This window comes from Hyla sarda, chromosome 1, assembly GCF_029499605.1.
Source record: "Hyla sarda isolate aHylSar1 chromosome 1, aHylSar1.hap1, whole genome shotgun sequence".
Classification (NCBI taxonomy): Eukaryota; Metazoa; Chordata; class Amphibia; order Anura; family Hylidae; genus Hyla; species Hyla sarda.
The window spans coordinates 334,076,204-334,094,260 of NC_079189.1; the positions used below are offsets into that span (position 1 = coordinate 334,076,204).

The 18,057-nt window shown below is 42.9% G+C and overlaps 1 protein-coding gene across 5 annotated transcripts in view; it reads right to left on the reverse strand.

Annotated features, from left to right (window-relative positions):
* Positions 1-18,057, reverse strand: part of SAXO1 (stabilizer of axonemal microtubules 1) — an 82,832-nt gene that overhangs the window by 17,659 nt on the left and 47,116 nt on the right. For 3 of the 5 annotated variants that reach the window (XM_056519812.1, XM_056519795.1, XM_056519821.1), the window contains 2 exons: positions 9,654-9,830; positions 7,183-7,385 (listed from right to left, as the gene is read on the reverse strand). In XM_056519812.1, the coding sequence (XP_056375787.1) occupies positions 7,183-7,385; positions 9,654-9,830 (380 nt within the window). Of the gene's footprint in view, positions 1-7,182; positions 7,386-9,653; positions 9,834-18,057 lie in introns of all 5 variants that reach the window. The other 2 variants (XM_056519805.1, XM_056519786.1) reach the window with 1 other exon arrangement.

The following is an 18,057-nucleotide window of genomic DNA, read 5'->3' on the forward strand; positions in this document are numbered from 1 at the left end:
TTCTCACCCAGTTTTCCTTGGGTAAGATATGCATTTCCTGAAACCTAGCAGCTACAGATGACATGTACCTTGGGGAAATAATGCAATTGTTACGCCGAGCGCTCCGGGTCCCCGCTCCTCCCCGGAGCGCTCGCTTCACTCTCGCTACCGCAGCGCTCCGGTCAGCTCCACTGACCCGGTGCGCTGCGATACCGTCTCCAGCCGGGATGCGATTCGCGATGCGGGTGGCGCCCGCTCGCGATGCGCATCCCTGCTCCCGTACCTGACTCGCTCTCCGTCTGTCCTGTCCCGGCGCGCGCGGCCCCGCTCCCTAGGGCGCGCGCGTGCCGGGTCTCTGCGATTTAAAGGGCCACTGCGCCGCTGATTGGCGCAGTGGTTCCAATTAGTGTGTTCACCTGTGCACTCCCTATTTATACCTCACTTCCCCTGCACTCCCTCGCCGGATCTTGTTGCCATTGTGCCAGTGAAAGCGTTTCTTTGTGTGTTCCTAGCCTGTGTTCCCGACCTCCTGCCGTTGCCCCTGACTACGATCCTTGCTGCCTGCCCCGACCTTCTGCTACGTCCGACCTTGCTTCTGTCTACTCCCTTGTACCGCGCCTATCTTCAGCAGCCAGAGAGGTTGAGCCGTTGCTAGTGGATACGACCTGGTCACTACCGCCGCAGCAAGACCATCCCGCTTTGCGGCGGGCTCTGGTGAAAACCAGTAGTGACTTAGAACCGGTCCACTAGCACGGTCCACGCCAATCCCTCTCTGGCACAGAGGATCCACCTCCTGCCAGCCGGCATCGTGACAGTAGATCCGGCCATGGATCCCGCTGAAGTACCTCTGCCAGATGTCGCTGACCTCACTACGGTGGTCGCCCAGCACTCACAACAGATAGCGCAACAAGGCCACGAGCTGTCTCAACTGACCGTGATGCTACAGCAGCTACTACCACAGCTTCAGCAATCATCTCCTCCGCCAGCTCCTGCACCTCCTCCGCAGCGAGTGGCCGCCTCAGGCCTACGATTATCATTGCCGGATAAATTTGATGGGGACTCTAAGTTTTGCCGTGGCTTTCTTTCACAATGTTCCCTGCACTTGGAGATGATGTCGGACCAGTTTCCTACTGAAAGGTCTAAGGTGGCTTTCGTAGTCAGCCTTCTGTCTGGAAAAGCTCTGTCATGGGCCACACCGCTCTGGGACCGCAATGACCCTGTCACTGCCTCTGTACACTCCTTCTTCTCGGAATTTCGTAGTGTCTTTGAGGAACCTGCCCGAGCCTCTTCTGCTGAGACTGCCCTGTTGAACCTGGTCCAGGGTAATTCTTCCGTTGGCGAGTACGCTGTACAATTCCGTACTCTTGCTTCAGAACTATCCTGGAATAATGAGGCCCTCTGCGCGACCTTTAAAAAAGGCCTATCCAGCAACATTAAAGATGTTCTGGCCGCACGAGAAATCCCTGCTAATCTACATGAACTCATTCACCTTGCCACTCGCATTGACATGCGTTTTTCCGAAAGGCGTCAGGAGCTCCGCCAGGATATGGACTTTGTTCGCACGAGGCGTTTTTTCTCCCCGGCTCCTCTCTCCTCTGGTCCTCTGCAATCCGTTCCTGGGCCTCCCGCCGTGGAGGCTATGCAAGTTGACCGGTCTCGCCTGACACCTCAAGAGAGGACACGACGCCGCATGGAGAATCTCTGCCTGTACTGTGCCAGTACCGAACACTTCCTGAAGGATTGTCCTATCCGTCCTCCCCGCCTGGAAAGACGTACGCTGACTCCGCACAAAGGTGAAACAGTCCTTGAAGTCAACTCCGCTTCTCCACGTCTTACTGTGCCTGTGCGGATATCTGCCTCTACCTTTTCCTTCTCCACTAAGGCCTTCTTGGACTCCGGATCTGCAGGAAACTTTATTTTGGCCTCTCTCATCAACAGGTTCAACATCCCAGTGACCAGTCTCGCCAGACCTCTCTACATCAATTGCGTTAACAATGAAAGATTGGACTGTGCCGTGCGTTACCGCACGGAACCCCTCCTAATGTGCATTGGACCTCACCACGAAAAAATTGAGTTTTTGGTCCTCTCCAATTGCACTTCCGAAATTCTCCTTGGACTACCCTGGCTTCAACACCATTCCCCAACCCTGGATTGGTCCACTGGGGAGATCAAGAGTTGGGGCCCCTCTTGTTCCAAGGACTGCCTTAAACCGGTTCCCAGTACTCCTTGCTGTGACCCTGTGGTTCCCCCTGTAACCGGTCTCCCTAAGGCCTATATGGACTTTGCGGATGTTTTTTGCAAAAAACAAGCTGAGACTTTACCTCCTCACAGGCCTTATGACTGTCCTATTGACCTCCTCCCGGGCACTACTCCACCCCGGGGCAGAATTTATCCTCTCTCTGTCCCAGAGACTCTTGCTATGTCTGAGTATATCCAGGAAAATTTAAAGAAGGGCTTTATCCGCAAATCCTCCTCTCCTGCCGGAGCCGGATTTTTCTTTGTGTCCAAAAAAGATGGCTCCCTACGTCCTTGCATTGACTACCGCGGTCTTAATAAAATCACTGTAAAAAACCGCTACCCCCTACCTCTCATCTCTGAAATCTTTGATCGCCTCCAAGGTGCCCACATCTTTACCAAACTGGACTTAAGAGGTGCCTATAATCTCATCCGCATCAGAGAGGGGGATGAATGGAAAACGGCATTTAACACTAGAGATGGACACTTTGAGTATCTGGTCATGCCCTTTGGCCTGTGCAACGCCCCTGCTGTCTTCCAAGACTTTGTTAATGAAATTTTTCGTGATCTCTTATATTCCTGTGTTGTTGTATATCTGGACGATATCCTGATTTTTTCTGCCAACTTAGAAGAACACCGCCAGCATGTCCGCATGGTTCTTCAGAGACTTCGTGACAATCAACTTTATGCCAAAATGGAGAAATGTCTGTTTGAATGTCAATCTCTTCCTTTCCTAGGATACTTGGTCTCTGGCCAGGGACTACAAATGGATCCAGACAAACTCTCTGCCGTCTTAGATTGGCCACGCCCCTCCGGACTCCGTGCTATCCAACGTTTTTTGGGGTTCGCCAATTATTACAGACAATTTATTCCACATTTTTCCACCATTGTGGCTCCTATTGTGGCTTTAACCAAAAAGAATGCCAATCCTAAATCATGGCCTCCTCAAGCGGAAGACGCCTTTAAACAGCTCAAGTCTGCCTTTTCTTCGGCTCCCGTGCTCTCCAGACCTGACCCATCTAAACCCTTCCTATTGGAGGTTGATGCCTCCTCTGTAGGAGCTGGAGCGGTCCTTCTACAAAAAAATTCTTCCGGGCATGCTGTTACTTGTGGGTTTTTTTCTAGGACCTTCTCTCCGGCTGAGAGGAACTACTCCATCGGGGACCGAGAGCTTCTAGCCATTAAACTAGCACTTGAGGAATGGAGGCATCTGTTGGAGGGATCAAGATTTCCTGTTATTATTTACACCGATCACAAGAACCTCTCCTATCTCCAGTCTGCCCAACGGCTGAATCCTCGCCAGGCCAGGTGGTCTCTGTTCTTTGCCCGATTTAATTTTGAAATTCACTTTCGGCCTGCCGATAAGAACATTAGGGCCGATGCTCTCTCTCGTTCCTCGGATGCCTCGGAAGTAGAGCTCTCTCCGCAACACATCATTCCCCCTGACTGCCTGATCTCCACTTCTCCAGCCTCCATCAGGCAAACTCCTCCAGGGAAGACCTTCGTTTCTCCACGCCAACGCCTCGGAATCCTCAAATGGGGTCACTCCTCCCATCTCGCAGGTCATGCGGGTATCAAGAAATCCATGCAACTCATCTCTCGTTTCTATTGGTGGCCGACTCTGGAGACGGATGTTGTGGATTTTGTGCGAGCCTGCACTGTCTGTGCCCGGGATAAGACTCCTCGCCAGAAGCCCGCTGGTCTTCTTCATCCTCTGCCTGTCCCCGAACAGCCTTGGTCTCTGATTGGTATGGACTTTATTACAGACTTACCCCCATCCCGTGGCAACACTGTTGTTTGGGTGGTCGTTGATCGGTTCCCAAGATGGCACATTTCATCCCTCTTCCTGGTCTTCCTTCAGCGCCTCAGTTGGCAAAACAATTTTTTGTACACATTTTTCGTCTTCACGGGTTGCCCACGCAGATCGTCTCGGATAGAGGCGTCCAATTCGTGTCAAAATTCTGGAGGGCTCTCTGTAAACAACTCAAGATTAAATTAAACTTTTCCTCTGCATATCACCCTCAATCCAATGGGCAAGTGGAAAGAATTAACCAGGTCCTGGGTGATTATTTACGCCATTTTGTTTCCTCCCGCCAGGATGACTGGGCAGATCTTCTACCATGGGCCGAATTCTCGTATAACTTCAGAGTCTCTGAATCTTCCTCCAAATCCCCATTTTTTGTGGTGTACGGCCGTCACCCTCTTCCCCCCCTCCCTACTCCCTTGCCCTCTGGTTTGCCCGCTGTAGATGAAGTGACTCGTGATCTTTCCACCATATGGAAAGAGACCCAAAATTCTCTTTTACAGGCTTCATCTCGCATGAAAAAGTTTGCCGATAAGAAAAGAAGAGCTCCCCCCATTTTTGCTCCCGGAGACAAGGTATGGCTCTCCGCTAAATATGTCCGCTTTCGTGTCCCCAGTTACAAACTGGGTCCACGCTATCTTGGTCCTTTCAAAGTCTTGTGCCAAATTAATCCTGTCTCTTACAAACTTCTTCTTCCTCCTTCTCTCCGTATTCCTAATGCCTTTCATGTCTCTCTTCTTAAACCACTCATCATCAACCGTTTCTCTCCCAAGTTAGTTTCTCCCACTCCTGTCTCCGGTTCTTCTGACGTCTTCTCAGTGAAAGAGATACTGGCCTCCAAGACGGTCAGAGGAAAAAGGTTCTTTTTGGTGGATTGGGAGGGCTGTGGACCTGAAGAGAGATCCTGGGAACCTGAGGACAACATCCTAGACAAAAGTCTGCTCCTCAGGTTCCCAGGCTCTAAGAAGAGGGGGAGACCCAAGGGGGGGGGGTACTGTTACGCCGAGCTTCACTCTCGCTACCGCAGCGCTCCGGTCAGCTCCACTGACCCGGTGCGCTGCGATACCGTCTCCAGCCGGGATGCGATTCGCGATGCGGGTGGCGCCCGCTCGCGATGCGCATCCCGGCTCCCGTACCTGACTCGCTCTCCGTCTGTCCTGTCCCGGCGCGCGCGGCCCCGCTCCCTAGGGCGCGCGCGCGCCGGGTCTCTGCGATTTAAAGGGCCACTGCGCCGCTGATTGGCGCAGTGGTTCCAATTAGTGTGTTCACCTGTGCACTCCCTATTTATACCTCACTTCCCCTGCACTCCCTCGCCGGATCTTGTTGCCATTGTGCCAGTGAAAGCGTTTCTTTGTGTGTTCCTAGCCTGTGTTCCCGACCTCCTGCCGTTGCCCCTGACTACGATCCTTGCTGCCTGCCCCGACCTTCTGCTATGTCCGACCTTGCTTCTGTCTACTCCCTTGTACCGCGCCTATCTTCAGCAGCCAGAGAGGTTGAGCCGTTGCTAGTGGATACGACCTGGTCACTACCGCCGCAGCAAGACCATCCCGCTTTGCGGCGGGCTCTGGTGAAAACCAGTAGTGACTTAGAACCGGTCCACTAGCACGGTCCACGCCAATCCCTCTCTGGCACAGAGGATCCACCTCCTGCCAGCCGGCATCGTGACAGCAATCACCAACCATCATTCTTGTCACTGTCTCAGATTGTAAATACCTAAATATAACACAGGTACAGATTATACATAAGTATAATACACACGTATACAGTCATACATAGTACACACAAGTGTGTATTACATATACTGTACTATCTCTGTGTTTACAATAGGTAAAATCACAGTTTGAACAATCTTTCAGTCAGGATCAACAACTCCTATGCACCACTCCCAACAAGAATTCATAGATCAAGGCATAAACTTTTTTAATATCATAGGAGGTGTGCATAATAATTCACACAACAGTTACAGTCTGCAGCATATAGTGTCCTTTTCTTTCATACTTTTCTTATAGCTACAAATTAAGTGATAAGCGTGTATTCACACTTTCTGTTAAAGCATGATCAGATATGCAATGTTTCGGAGAGACGTGCCCCCTTCCTATAGCATAACCTTCTGATCATCTGTTCCTGTTAAATACCCAACCTACATTAGAGTGAACATGCCGATATGTAAATGTGTCTACCCAAAAAAGCCACCACTGGAAATAGAATGCACACCACCATGATACCAATTAATACATAATCTTTATTAATAATACACAAAGAAGACATATGTCAAGTTTCTATTAAAAACAATTAAAGATGCTCCCTCAGGAGCCACAACACACTCTCAGGGCAGGGCCATGACCCCCCAATCCTGAGTAGTTGACCCCGTCCTGCAATACTGAATCCAACCAGTTGTCGCCTCTATGTGGCTGAATAATGAAAGTGCAAAATAATAGTACTATTGCATATGAAGAAGATAATGCCAATAGACAAAAAGTAGCACTTTTATGTAAACAAATATTAATAATATCACAATACTGAGGGAATGCAATAAGTGCTAAAATGATGAGGCCAAACTATCATATGCAAAGCACAGAATAAATACAAATATAAACATAGCAAACCACATGAGCCAGCGACACAGATACCAGAGCAGGAACGGGGCCAGAGATCCCACGCGTTCCATCACAAGTGACTTCCTCAGGGGTGTTGTGTAAATGTGGTCCAACTGCTGGGACCCCTGCAGATCACAAAAACAGGCTTTCCATCTATTGCTTGTGAGGCTTCTGAGCATTGCAAAGTGCTGTGTAGCGAGCCGAATTCATTCCAGGGACAATTTTCTCCCTGTTTTTGGGATCAGTGAGGGTCCCAGCATTCAGACGTCCATTGATCAGCTTGTTAGCCCCTATCCTAAGGATAGGGGTTAACAACTTGAGATGGGAATACTTTTAATGCTCTAGAAAACAAAAGTCTTCATTGGCTGTTCACAGGGAACAAGCCATAGCATTTATTTGTTCAGCAAACACAGAATTTATGTATTTTTACATTAGTATCTTTTACATAAATTTTTTGTATAACCTAATCCTCAGTGGGAAGACATGAATACACTTGCTTCTACTTGAGTAGTCAGATTTCCATGTAAAATTAGCTTGGTTGATGGCAAATATGACTTTTCAAATTACCTTGATATGTAGTTATTAAGTCCATCTTGTCCTTGCAGGTTTGTTTACACTGAAGAGGTCTGTAAGCAACTGGTGGTCTAACAAGATGTGGACAATAGTCTTGTTTGTAGATAGTGTCCATGTCCATGTATTCTTTGTTAGGTTCATACTTGCTGCAAACTCTGGGTTTTCGGGGGACTACCATGTGGGGGACATAATCTGCTCTATAAAATACCACAAAGTCATAATTAGCCATTGTAATTGTTTCCTTCCTGCAGTTTTCCTTAAGTGAATTTTCTATTGCAAATTATCATAAAACAAGACTATAGATTACATTCTTAAAGGAGTTATGAGGAGTTTGTGTTTTTAAAGCAAAAGACTTGTTCATCTACCTAATCCATCTCTGCTGCTTCAATGCTCACTGGTTCCTCACTGATCATTGTTGGTCCAGTCATGACCAACAAGAAATAGCTGAAAATGTCTGCCGAGTTTTTATGTCCTCTAACCATAAGCCCACATTACTGTACTAGGATCACAAATCATGTTAATACTAGACTAAGGTAAAGATGTAGTTTAAAGGGGTACTTCGGGGGAAAACAAATTTTTTTAGATCAACTGGCTCCAGAAAGTTATATAAATTTTATACAATTCTTAATCCCTCCAGCACTTATCAGCTGCTGTATACTACAGAGGAAGTTGGGTAGGTTTTTTCCAGTCTGACCACAATTGCTCTCTGCTGACACCTCTGTCCATGTCAGGAACTGTCCAGAGTAGAAGCAAATCCTAAAAGCAAACATGTTCTGCTCCGGACATTTCCTGACACGGACAAAAGTGTAAGCAGAGAGCACTGTGGTCAAGGCCAACAGGAAAAAGCCTGGAAGCTTACCACAAAGGCTGATAACTACGCACTGGAGTAATGTCTTGTAAAGATACATCATACACACATCACAATCATGTATTGGCAGCAGGGGAAAAACTATAGGGGGCCAGTTGTAGCAGTCACACCAGGGCCCTGGTGCCTTAGTGGGTCCCAAAAACACCTCTGTCCCATAAGAGAGCATTATCATAATTGGCACATGGGCTCTGTTTCAGATTTTGCATCAGGGCTCAAAAGCTACAAGTTACACCTCTGATTGGCAGCATCAAAGAGCCATGGTGCCACATTAGAGGCAGCACATCACACAGTAAGGTCAACAAGCCGCTCAGCTGGTAAGGTTGGTGCCATGGACGCACTTGTTGGCCCCCAGTACCCAACATCCCCTTATGTGAAGAGCTAATAAAAGTCAGAGCTAAAGTTAATTTCCTTTCTACTGGGTTAGCAGGATGTAGAAGAGACTCTTTGTAACTTAGCAATTGAATTATATTAAACTAAAAACACAGAAAAAATACATAAACATATAAATATTTGTGAAAAACTGACAAGAAAAATACTTTTTGTATTTAAATATACTAACATTGTGCTCCATATTGTTTGTCATTTTACATTTTATGTCCATACATTTATTACAGTATTCATTAGATAACAAATGATTTTTCAAAAGCATTTTTTGGTAACAGAATTGTTCTGAAGCTTCGGCTCTAGAAACTACATTATAGAGGTTGATGGCACTATAAAATTAGACATATATTATACATGAAGGGCTGAAAGATAATATTGTGCCTAGATGACCCACTGAAATAAAGGGGTCTCTGTAATGCAGGCTACCAAATAATTAAATGAAGTCACTAGATGGATTTCACATTATATGGAATACTATATATAGCTAGTGTTGAAGAGAGTTGGGCTATTGGATCCCACTAATTATATGAAACAGTCAACAACTATTTACAGCAGTTTTAACTGGTCATCTCGTAAAGGACCAACCGTTGGGACATCCATCAATTACAAGAATGGAGGTCCCTAGTTTCCCAAGTGGGTGGAGTGGTGGTTAGGCATACACTATTGGGACTGTTGGAGACAGCTGAGTACTTATTATCAGAGGGTGTTCCAGTGGTTTGATGCCTACCGATCAGATGCCTATCCTGTGTATAAGTGATAAGTTATAATGTTGGGATAAGGGAAGCAAAATATTTTATTTATAGCTATATATGAATCCAGTGCATTTATCATAAAGCCCTAAAGTGCACACACTTATTGATGCAACACATTCAGTTTAGAATAACACCCCTATGTGTCATCAACTATTGGGCGACCACTCCCTTTACAAACAGTATTGAATAAATATGTAGCACACTGTTAGTGTGATTTTATTAAAATAACACCAGCGTATCCCGTTGCCTTTTAAAAGGGTGCAACCATTAAATGACAAGTTTATGCATCATAATATGACAGCTGCTACAATGCATACTTAATAAAAATAGAAAAATGGAATTTACTCATAAATACATATGTATTTATTCTCCAGACATGTTCAAGAACATAACCAATTTCTTGTCAATCCTCAAGGTCGAACATGTAGTGCATTAACATATAACCAATTCCTGTATCTAACCTGAAAGTGGACAAGCACTCTATCTCCGTTGATGATTTTTCATAGACATCTGTTGGTTTGTAGGAGCCCACTGGTCTATACTGGTGTGCAGGGTATTTATCTGTATATTCAGATATCAGGATGGACTTTTCAGGCTTGCCATATATTCCAGAGGCCAGATGTGGACAATGATAACGTCTGCTTGAAAGGACATAAAAGAGTTTAAAGTGATTTTTTACTGAGCAGAATAAATATTTGGGGAGGGGGGATTTTGTGTTTGCAACTCATTCACTCAGTATAATGCTACCTTGTGCCAAATCATATTAATACACAATACATTTTATATATTGCATTTTGTCTGTATTGGGTAACATTTTATATAGCCCATATAGCCCTTTTCCTTGAGTAGGCCATGAAGGGGTTTACTTTGTCTGCAACAATGTTTAGGTAGATGGCACACATCAAAATAACATTCAGTACATGGTCCAAGGGGCAGTGTTCTACTGTACTGTGTAAATGCAAACATACATTAGGACCACAGAAACAGTTTCATGTATTCCAATATTGTACAATCATGTATTCCCACAGTGTACCTGAAAGTCCTTCCATTTCAATCACTTAAATGAGGACTTAGGAGGGTGATAGCTTCCAAAATACTGTTTACATCGGGACTTTAAAAGAATGTATTCTAATAAGTGTCCAAAATGTTTTTGCTAAAATAGATTCATTCCAAGTTGGCAGCAGTAGCCTTTTGGTAATGACAGGAGTAAAATCTTGAAGGGGGTAATTTCAAGTAAACATTTGTGGAACTAAAATCATGAACCAGTATGAGCAAAAGAGAACCATTTATAGTAAGCTTCGATATTAAAATGTTTATATGACAAGTGCAGAAGGAAACAAACACACAATTATGGTAAAATGACATTTTCAACGTTGCTGCACAATGAATGTTTTCTCTTTACAACACATCTGAACAGGGATGTATGGGAATCAAAAGATAGTCATGTGTTCTCAGATAATGTGAAGCAATGTGGGAGCCAATGAGCTTAACTCATTTTACAATTCCTTCAGGCCAAATAAATATTTGTACAGCAATGACATTCTTCAGAGGTGCTGAAGTCACAGTCTCTCCACATTTAGGTGTAGGTGCCCATTTAGTGGTGGAGTAGCAACACTGAACATAGGAAGAACCAGGGGTGTGATCAAGGTGGAAATGTACATATGTCTATTATGGACTGACACCATTGTTGTAGAGGGTATTCATCCTGGGATTTATTGCAGAGCATTCCCCCAGTTAGACCCCTAGCATGTATGAACTGGTAAAGCTCAAGATGCATTGAGAGTATAGCTGCCCTAAGGCCTGGAGAAAGGCCTGTACATTGTAAGTAAGCAGGTTGGTGTAGTCAAGGGCGACCATAACAAGCCCATTGGGCTCTTAGAAGACAGGCTAGGTGATAGACAGTGATGCATTTTCCAATGTAAAGTGAAAGGTACAAAGGGTTGTAGTATACAGTACAAAATGGGGTCGAACTGATTACACAATGAACTACTGCTGTTAATACTTCTGTTGCAAATTGAGTGGATCCCATAGATGACACTACTCCTTTGTGACAATGACATGATTTGGAACTTCGTGGCACATTCACAGGAGTAGGTAGTTAGGCATCTGAAAAATGTCATGGTTAAATAAAGTGGACCACATATGTAGAACGGAAGAGTTGGCAAGTTGGGACCTGAGAAGGCGTGATGGCTTTCAAAAATCCTGGGCCCCTTGGAAGTCATACCACTCAACTAATTTGGCTTCTAACCCACAGCCACCTCTCCAAGGCTCAGTCTAACTCCCTCCCTATGCCCTCTACCCGAAGAGAGTGCACAATGTTCGCCAGACTGCTCATTGGTTCTATTCTTATGCTAAACCTCTGTTGCTAGCTATTAAGGTCTACTCGTTCAACGTTTCTATTAGATACTAATTATAAGTGTTTGGGAAATGTTACTTCTGCACTAGGACCCTACACACCTTACAGTATATTACTTGCCTAGTATGTAAATAGTTGGGCCCTCCCCTCTTGTAATTTCTGGTTGGATCTGCCCTATTCCAACCCAGCACCCTCTTCCTCCCTCTCACCTTGTGCTGCCCCCTTCCCTTTTACCTTGTGTGCAGGCTCACCAATCTATGTACAGCAGGATTAAAGGTGCCTATTTCTTCTGCCCTATTTATTTGAAGCTTGCATGCCACGTTGTGTAATTTTACCCTTGCATGTGTTGTTTTACTTGTACTGTATTTTTCAGCTACCCTGCATATGTTTGTTATATAAAATGTTAAAATTTCAATGAAAATTTGAAAAAAAAAATGGCATGGCTATGACATACAGGGAAAAAAACATATGAAGTAACTGTTGCAATCCTGTGAAGTAGGCTGTGGCAGAGAGCAGTATTCCAGAAATCCCAGTGGCATTGTAGGACAGGTGAAAGTAACAGCAACTCTATTCTGAAAGATCTGCTGGAGCTGGAAGTGTACTGTGCCCCCTAAGTTTCTTCTGCAACCGTCAAGTGTATTTTGCCATTCTATATTTTACATGTACCAAACATACTGTTGTTGAACAGAAAAGTTAGTTTTTCCTCCACAAAAAAGTCTACATCATTCCAGAAGGCGCGCTTCTATTACATAGTCACATCCTAACAACAGCATGTGCCTGTATACTTGTATGTACACACACTAAGATATATATATATATATATATATATATATATATATATATATTTATTTATACACAAAGATTGCAGGCCAAAAGGATGGACGACTCCTTACTTGTATATAGAGCTGTGATTTATTGGTTCTCCACTTGCTGGGGGAACCAACAAATCACAGCTCTATATAACAGTGCGGAGTCATCCATCCTTTTGTGCTGTGGCCTGCAATCTTGGGATATATTGGAATGGTTCATTTAGGTTCAAAAGCGTGGGACCGCTATGGACTCACGTTTTGTGCCTTCATACGCTATCCTTTTTATGGGGACTTCGAGAATCATTTTATATACAGTAATCACCCTTGGTCTTCTTTTATAACATTTTATCGTAGATATATTGAAAATTTGCTTATTATATGGGACTGTGAGATTAGTTGTGTTAATGAATTTGTCAATTACCTTAATTTTAACAATTGGGGCCTTTCTTTTACCAGCAATATAGTCAAGATAGAAATAGAATATCTAGATCTGGTTTTAGGTTCTCAGTGGAATGATATTACTACCTATACATATTTTAAATTGGTTGACTGTAATAGTCTATTAAATTTTAAAAGTGCACATCACAAAACATGGAGGAAAAATATTCTCTTTGGCCAATTCTGGTGGTTAAGGAGGAATTGTACTTTTACTGTTGATTACGAAAAACAAAGCAAGTTGATGGAAAAAGGATTTAGAGACAAAATCTACCCTTCTGACTTAATAATTGCTGCGCAAAGTAGAGCTGGTAAGATGTCACAAGCTGATTGTATACAACCTAAGGCCAATAATAACCATACTTTGAATTACTTCAGCTTTAGTTTTTTCAATCATGGCAAAAAATATTTCTCAAGCATAGCAACAGGAGACACTTTTATTATGAAGCACTTTATGAACTGTGGGATATCTTTTGTTATTTATTTATTAGAATGTACATGCCACTTACAATATGTGGGACGCACCTCGCTGAGTTTAAAGGAGAACTATCATGCAGGACAAGTTATCCCCTATCCAAAGGATAGGGAATAAGTGACTGATCGTGAGTGGTCCGACCGCTGGTACCCCACGTGATCTCCTGCCCGGGACCCTGGCTTTCCCTGGGAATAGGGCGTGTCAACGAAGCAGAAGCAAACACACCCCCTCCATGTACCTCTATGGAAGAGCCGGAGATACAGCATTCAACTTTCTCCAGCTCTCCCATAGAGATACATGGAGGGGGCGTGTTGGCACGCTCGTTCCCGAAGAGAGCTGGGCAGGAAATTGCATGGGGTCTCAACGGTTGGACCCCTGCAATCAAAAATGTATCCTTTTAATAGGGGATACATTTTTATGCACAATAGTTCTCCTTTAAGGATGAAAATCAATAACCATCGCTACAATGTCACCAGAGGGTACAACCTACATAGTGTGTCAAGATACGCTGGTTTACATCACTATTGTGACTTTACTATGTTTTCAGTCACTCCTATTGAATATATCCCTGCTGATGCCATAAATAGACAAGAGACATTACATAGGAGAGAAAATTATTGGATATTCAAACTTCAACAACTTTTTCTTGGATTGAAGCATTATTACTGGACCCTGTCAGTGTGGGGTATATATGTTGTGACTCGGTGCTGCAGAGTACTCATATCAAACTTTTATCCTCCCCAGAGCGGGATTTATTGGCTTTACTACAGGGTTGTGGCTGATCCACAACTCACTACACAACATACTGCTGAATTATGCATATTTAATTGCTATCTGTGACTATAGATTGCTATATATGACTATATTATCCTATGTGGCAATCCGCCTTTATTTCCCCTTTGTTTACAGTATTATATTTTGCATTTCTATGATGTTGTCAGTGTGGATCACTACATCAGACCAGGACTTGAGCTGTTACAATGACACAAAAATACCTTGATACTACACTTGTATCACACCCCTTCATAGTTGCCATTGTAACAATATAATAATGTTAATCTCTACACATATTAGTAGCTTTAATGTTATGGCTGACCAGTGTTTTTCAGATAGCCTTTAATTCCAAAAATTAAAGGATTAGTCCAAAGAAGTACATATACATATATATATATATATATATATATAAGGCTCCAAAGCCACCACACTACCTGGATATGTTCCCTGTAAACCATCCGGCCTCATATGCATGGCTCCTGTGGCCCTTTCTCTGGCTCCATGATAATCTTTGCCATCTGTACCTCCCCTGACCTACATCTCCCAGCAATCATTGCAGCTCTTCTCTGCTGTCCAGCTCAACAGAGAAAGGTTCAGTGTCTGATTGGTTAAGGCTGCTCAAACCTCCCAGCACTAAAAAGAGCCTGACTCATCAGTGCATGGCAATAACCACATGGTCTGTGTCTTTCATGAGGGTGGGGACTGCTTTCAGAGAGAGATTTGGACAGAAACAGAGTGGATGGCTGGATTTTGTCATTCCCTCACTTCATGCATGTAAGTGATAAACCAAAGAGAGGAAACTGCTCTAAATAGCTAATAAATTATATGAGACAATTAAATAGGTTAATGAGAGAGAAAGGATGGGCTAAAGGTTTAGTTCCCTGAAGTACCCCTTTAATTATTGTAAACAATGACACCCTAGTGGCATACAGCGGGACATTTACATGTCCCTTGTTCCCGTTCCTTTAGGCCACAGATATAACAACTTCTGCTGCACGTCACTAAGGTTGCATTTACACCACGTTATTGCAATACAGTTCCCGTATCAGGTTTTTGAGGAAAACCAGATTCCTCAAAACCTGACTAAACTGTATCAAAACGTGTGTACAAATTGTAACCCGTATACAGTTAAAAAACATATACGATTTGAAAAATGACATCCGGTTGCATCCGTTTTTAAAGAAAAAAACTTATACGTTTTTAACTTTTCACTCCATTTTGAATAAAGTTTTACTTGTTTGAATGAAATTCCAAGAAAAAAAAACTGTGCAAAGTCAAAAACCGTATGGTGAAAACCGGATGGAACTGTATGCACATACAGTTCTGTACGGTTCCTATTGACTCCCATGTTAAAAAAAAACATATACGGTTTAATACAGTTTTTCAACCGGACCTAAAACCGTGGTAGACTACGGTTTTGGGTAAAGGAAAAAAACCTGACAAAACCTTACAGGATGCAAAACGGACACAACCTGATGCATCTTTTGGCATACGGTTTTCAATGGAGAGTCAATGCATACGTTTTCCAATACGGTTCCATACGGTTTTCACATAGAAAACGTATACGGGAACTGTATTACAAAAACGTAGTGTGAATGCACCCTAAGATGGCAGCAGCAGTTGTCATAACCAGACTCTCCTTTCTAAGAGAAGTCATTGCTCTACAACTATTAACTGAAGCTGTAGCATAAGGTTATTATGCCCCAACCTACTCAGTGCTCTTCTCTCTTACAGTACAGTACATTAATATAAACTCCTAACAACTGAACATATCAACAATCTTACTTTTCCCGGGGTTAAGTATATCAGATTTGCTCAAGAATATTATTGTTATTACAAACATATACAAGCCATTGCAGTGTCAGTTCTGGACCACCTAAGTGTCAAATAAACTGAATTAAACAATAGGAAGTGTAGAAAGTTGAAGCGTACACGTGTTACATATCAGGCCTTATCTTTCTTTCAATAGGTGAGAATAATAATAAGAAAAATGAAAACACATTGTCAGTGAATGTACAAGGAATGCAACACTCATAGCTTGAGATGGAAAACATATTTCAAATAAACTCAAACAACATATCAAAAATAAGGCAACTTTTCCCTGGGGAAGGACAACTTGTGAAGTGTTTGACTGCAACTACACACAGAATTTTAATACGAAACCAGGTTGATTATGATTCCCACAAAGCTCCAAAGCTTTCTTTTCCCTCGCATTCATGATGGTAATGTTACAGTTTGGAGGCCAGATCTGGCTTTTAAGTTGGAACATTCTGAAACGCTCAAACATATGTCACAGAGATCTTCAATAACAGTGGGAAAAAGATTACAGCCAAGGGTTTTTTTTTTTGGTTCCATTGTTAGTCACAGTGCACAAAGCAGTCGGTATCAGGTACAAATATATAATGCAATCTTTTTATCTTCTTGGTCTTACTCCAGATGACACAATGGCCAAATCTTTATCTGTCGAGCTGATGGGTTTAAAAGCCACTATGGAAGCTGTCACAAGTTACTGAAAATAAATCCGGAATGTGGAGTACATGTAACTGAGAGGAGGATAAAGACTGTAATGTCACCTTCACTACCTGAGAGTATGGGGTCACTAATAGTTCACTTTATCTTCTAGTCGGACCATATCAGTTACTCAGAAACCTTCAGTATCTAGAGAGGTAGAAACCAAGAGAGAAGACAATGTGACAGCAATGCATATTCATGCTGGTATCTAAGTACAGAGAGATTTCTAAGCCAAATTTATAGAGGATTACCCTGCACTATAGCAAATTTTACTTACCACATTACCCACATTATTAACCCCTCAAAGACATAGCCCATTTTGGCCTTGAGGACGCAATTTTAATTTTTCTTCATCGTCTTCTTACAGCCATGACTCTTTTTAACCTTTTTTTTGCACGACCAATGTAACTTTGTAATGACACCTTTCAATTTACCATAAAATGTACCGCAAAACCCAAAAATGATTATTTGTGGGCAAAAATGCAGTTGTAATTTAGAAACTTTTGTGGGGTTTGGTTTTTACACAGTGCACGTTATGGTAAAAATTACGTTGTGTTCCTTTTTGTGAGTAAATACGTATAAAATGATACCCAATTTATATAGTTTTTCTATTATTGTAAAGATCGGTATGCATAAAATTGCTCTTTTTGGATTTCTGTGAACTATAGTTTTTATAATTACTTTTTATTCATTTTTGTAATAAGAAATTATGTGATTACCATAACGCTATGGCTATCATTTTGTGGACTGGCTATTTCCTGTTGGAGTTGGTTCCCTCAAACTACTTTTCCCATGATTCCTTGTTTGTAAGTGTAAGGTAATTTTTCTCCATCCCACACATCAGCCACCCACCCATTGAAACACACCTGTGATCCTTTCCATGCAACAGACAGGTGTTTTCTGACCATGGTGCCTCCATCCGCTGCAAAACTACAGTCCTTGCAGAATGAGCTACCACCCAGTGGTCGCTTCACCCATTGAAGCAAAGAAAAGCTTCCTTTTAACACTGGAGAAACCTGAGATGACACTCATTTTATATGCTGTTAAAAACATTGGGTCAAAAATCACAGAAGAATTGCAAGACCAGCATGAAACACAGGTACAGACACTATACTAAGCATGAAACACAGGTACATACACTATGCTAACTAAACTAACATTACAGCCCCTGTAACATAGTCAAATAAAAAAAATCTTGACTACCCCTTTAAGCCATAACTTTTGATTTATTGACCGAGTGTCAGTGTAAGTGCTTATTTCTTCAAATCTGTGTTTTTAAATGGCCATCTTTATTTTACCATACAATGTTGTAAAATCAAAATGCCTGAAAGGAGTAATTCTAAACTGTAAATTATTACAGGTGTCTTGCCACAAGAGAGCATAAAATACTTTCCCTGCTGACCTTTAAATGGGCTCTCAGATGCTACTTTTGGGTAGTGTACCTCTTGGTGTAAGATCGTTGACTGCTAGACATGCCTCTAAGACACACTTAACCCCTTAACGAC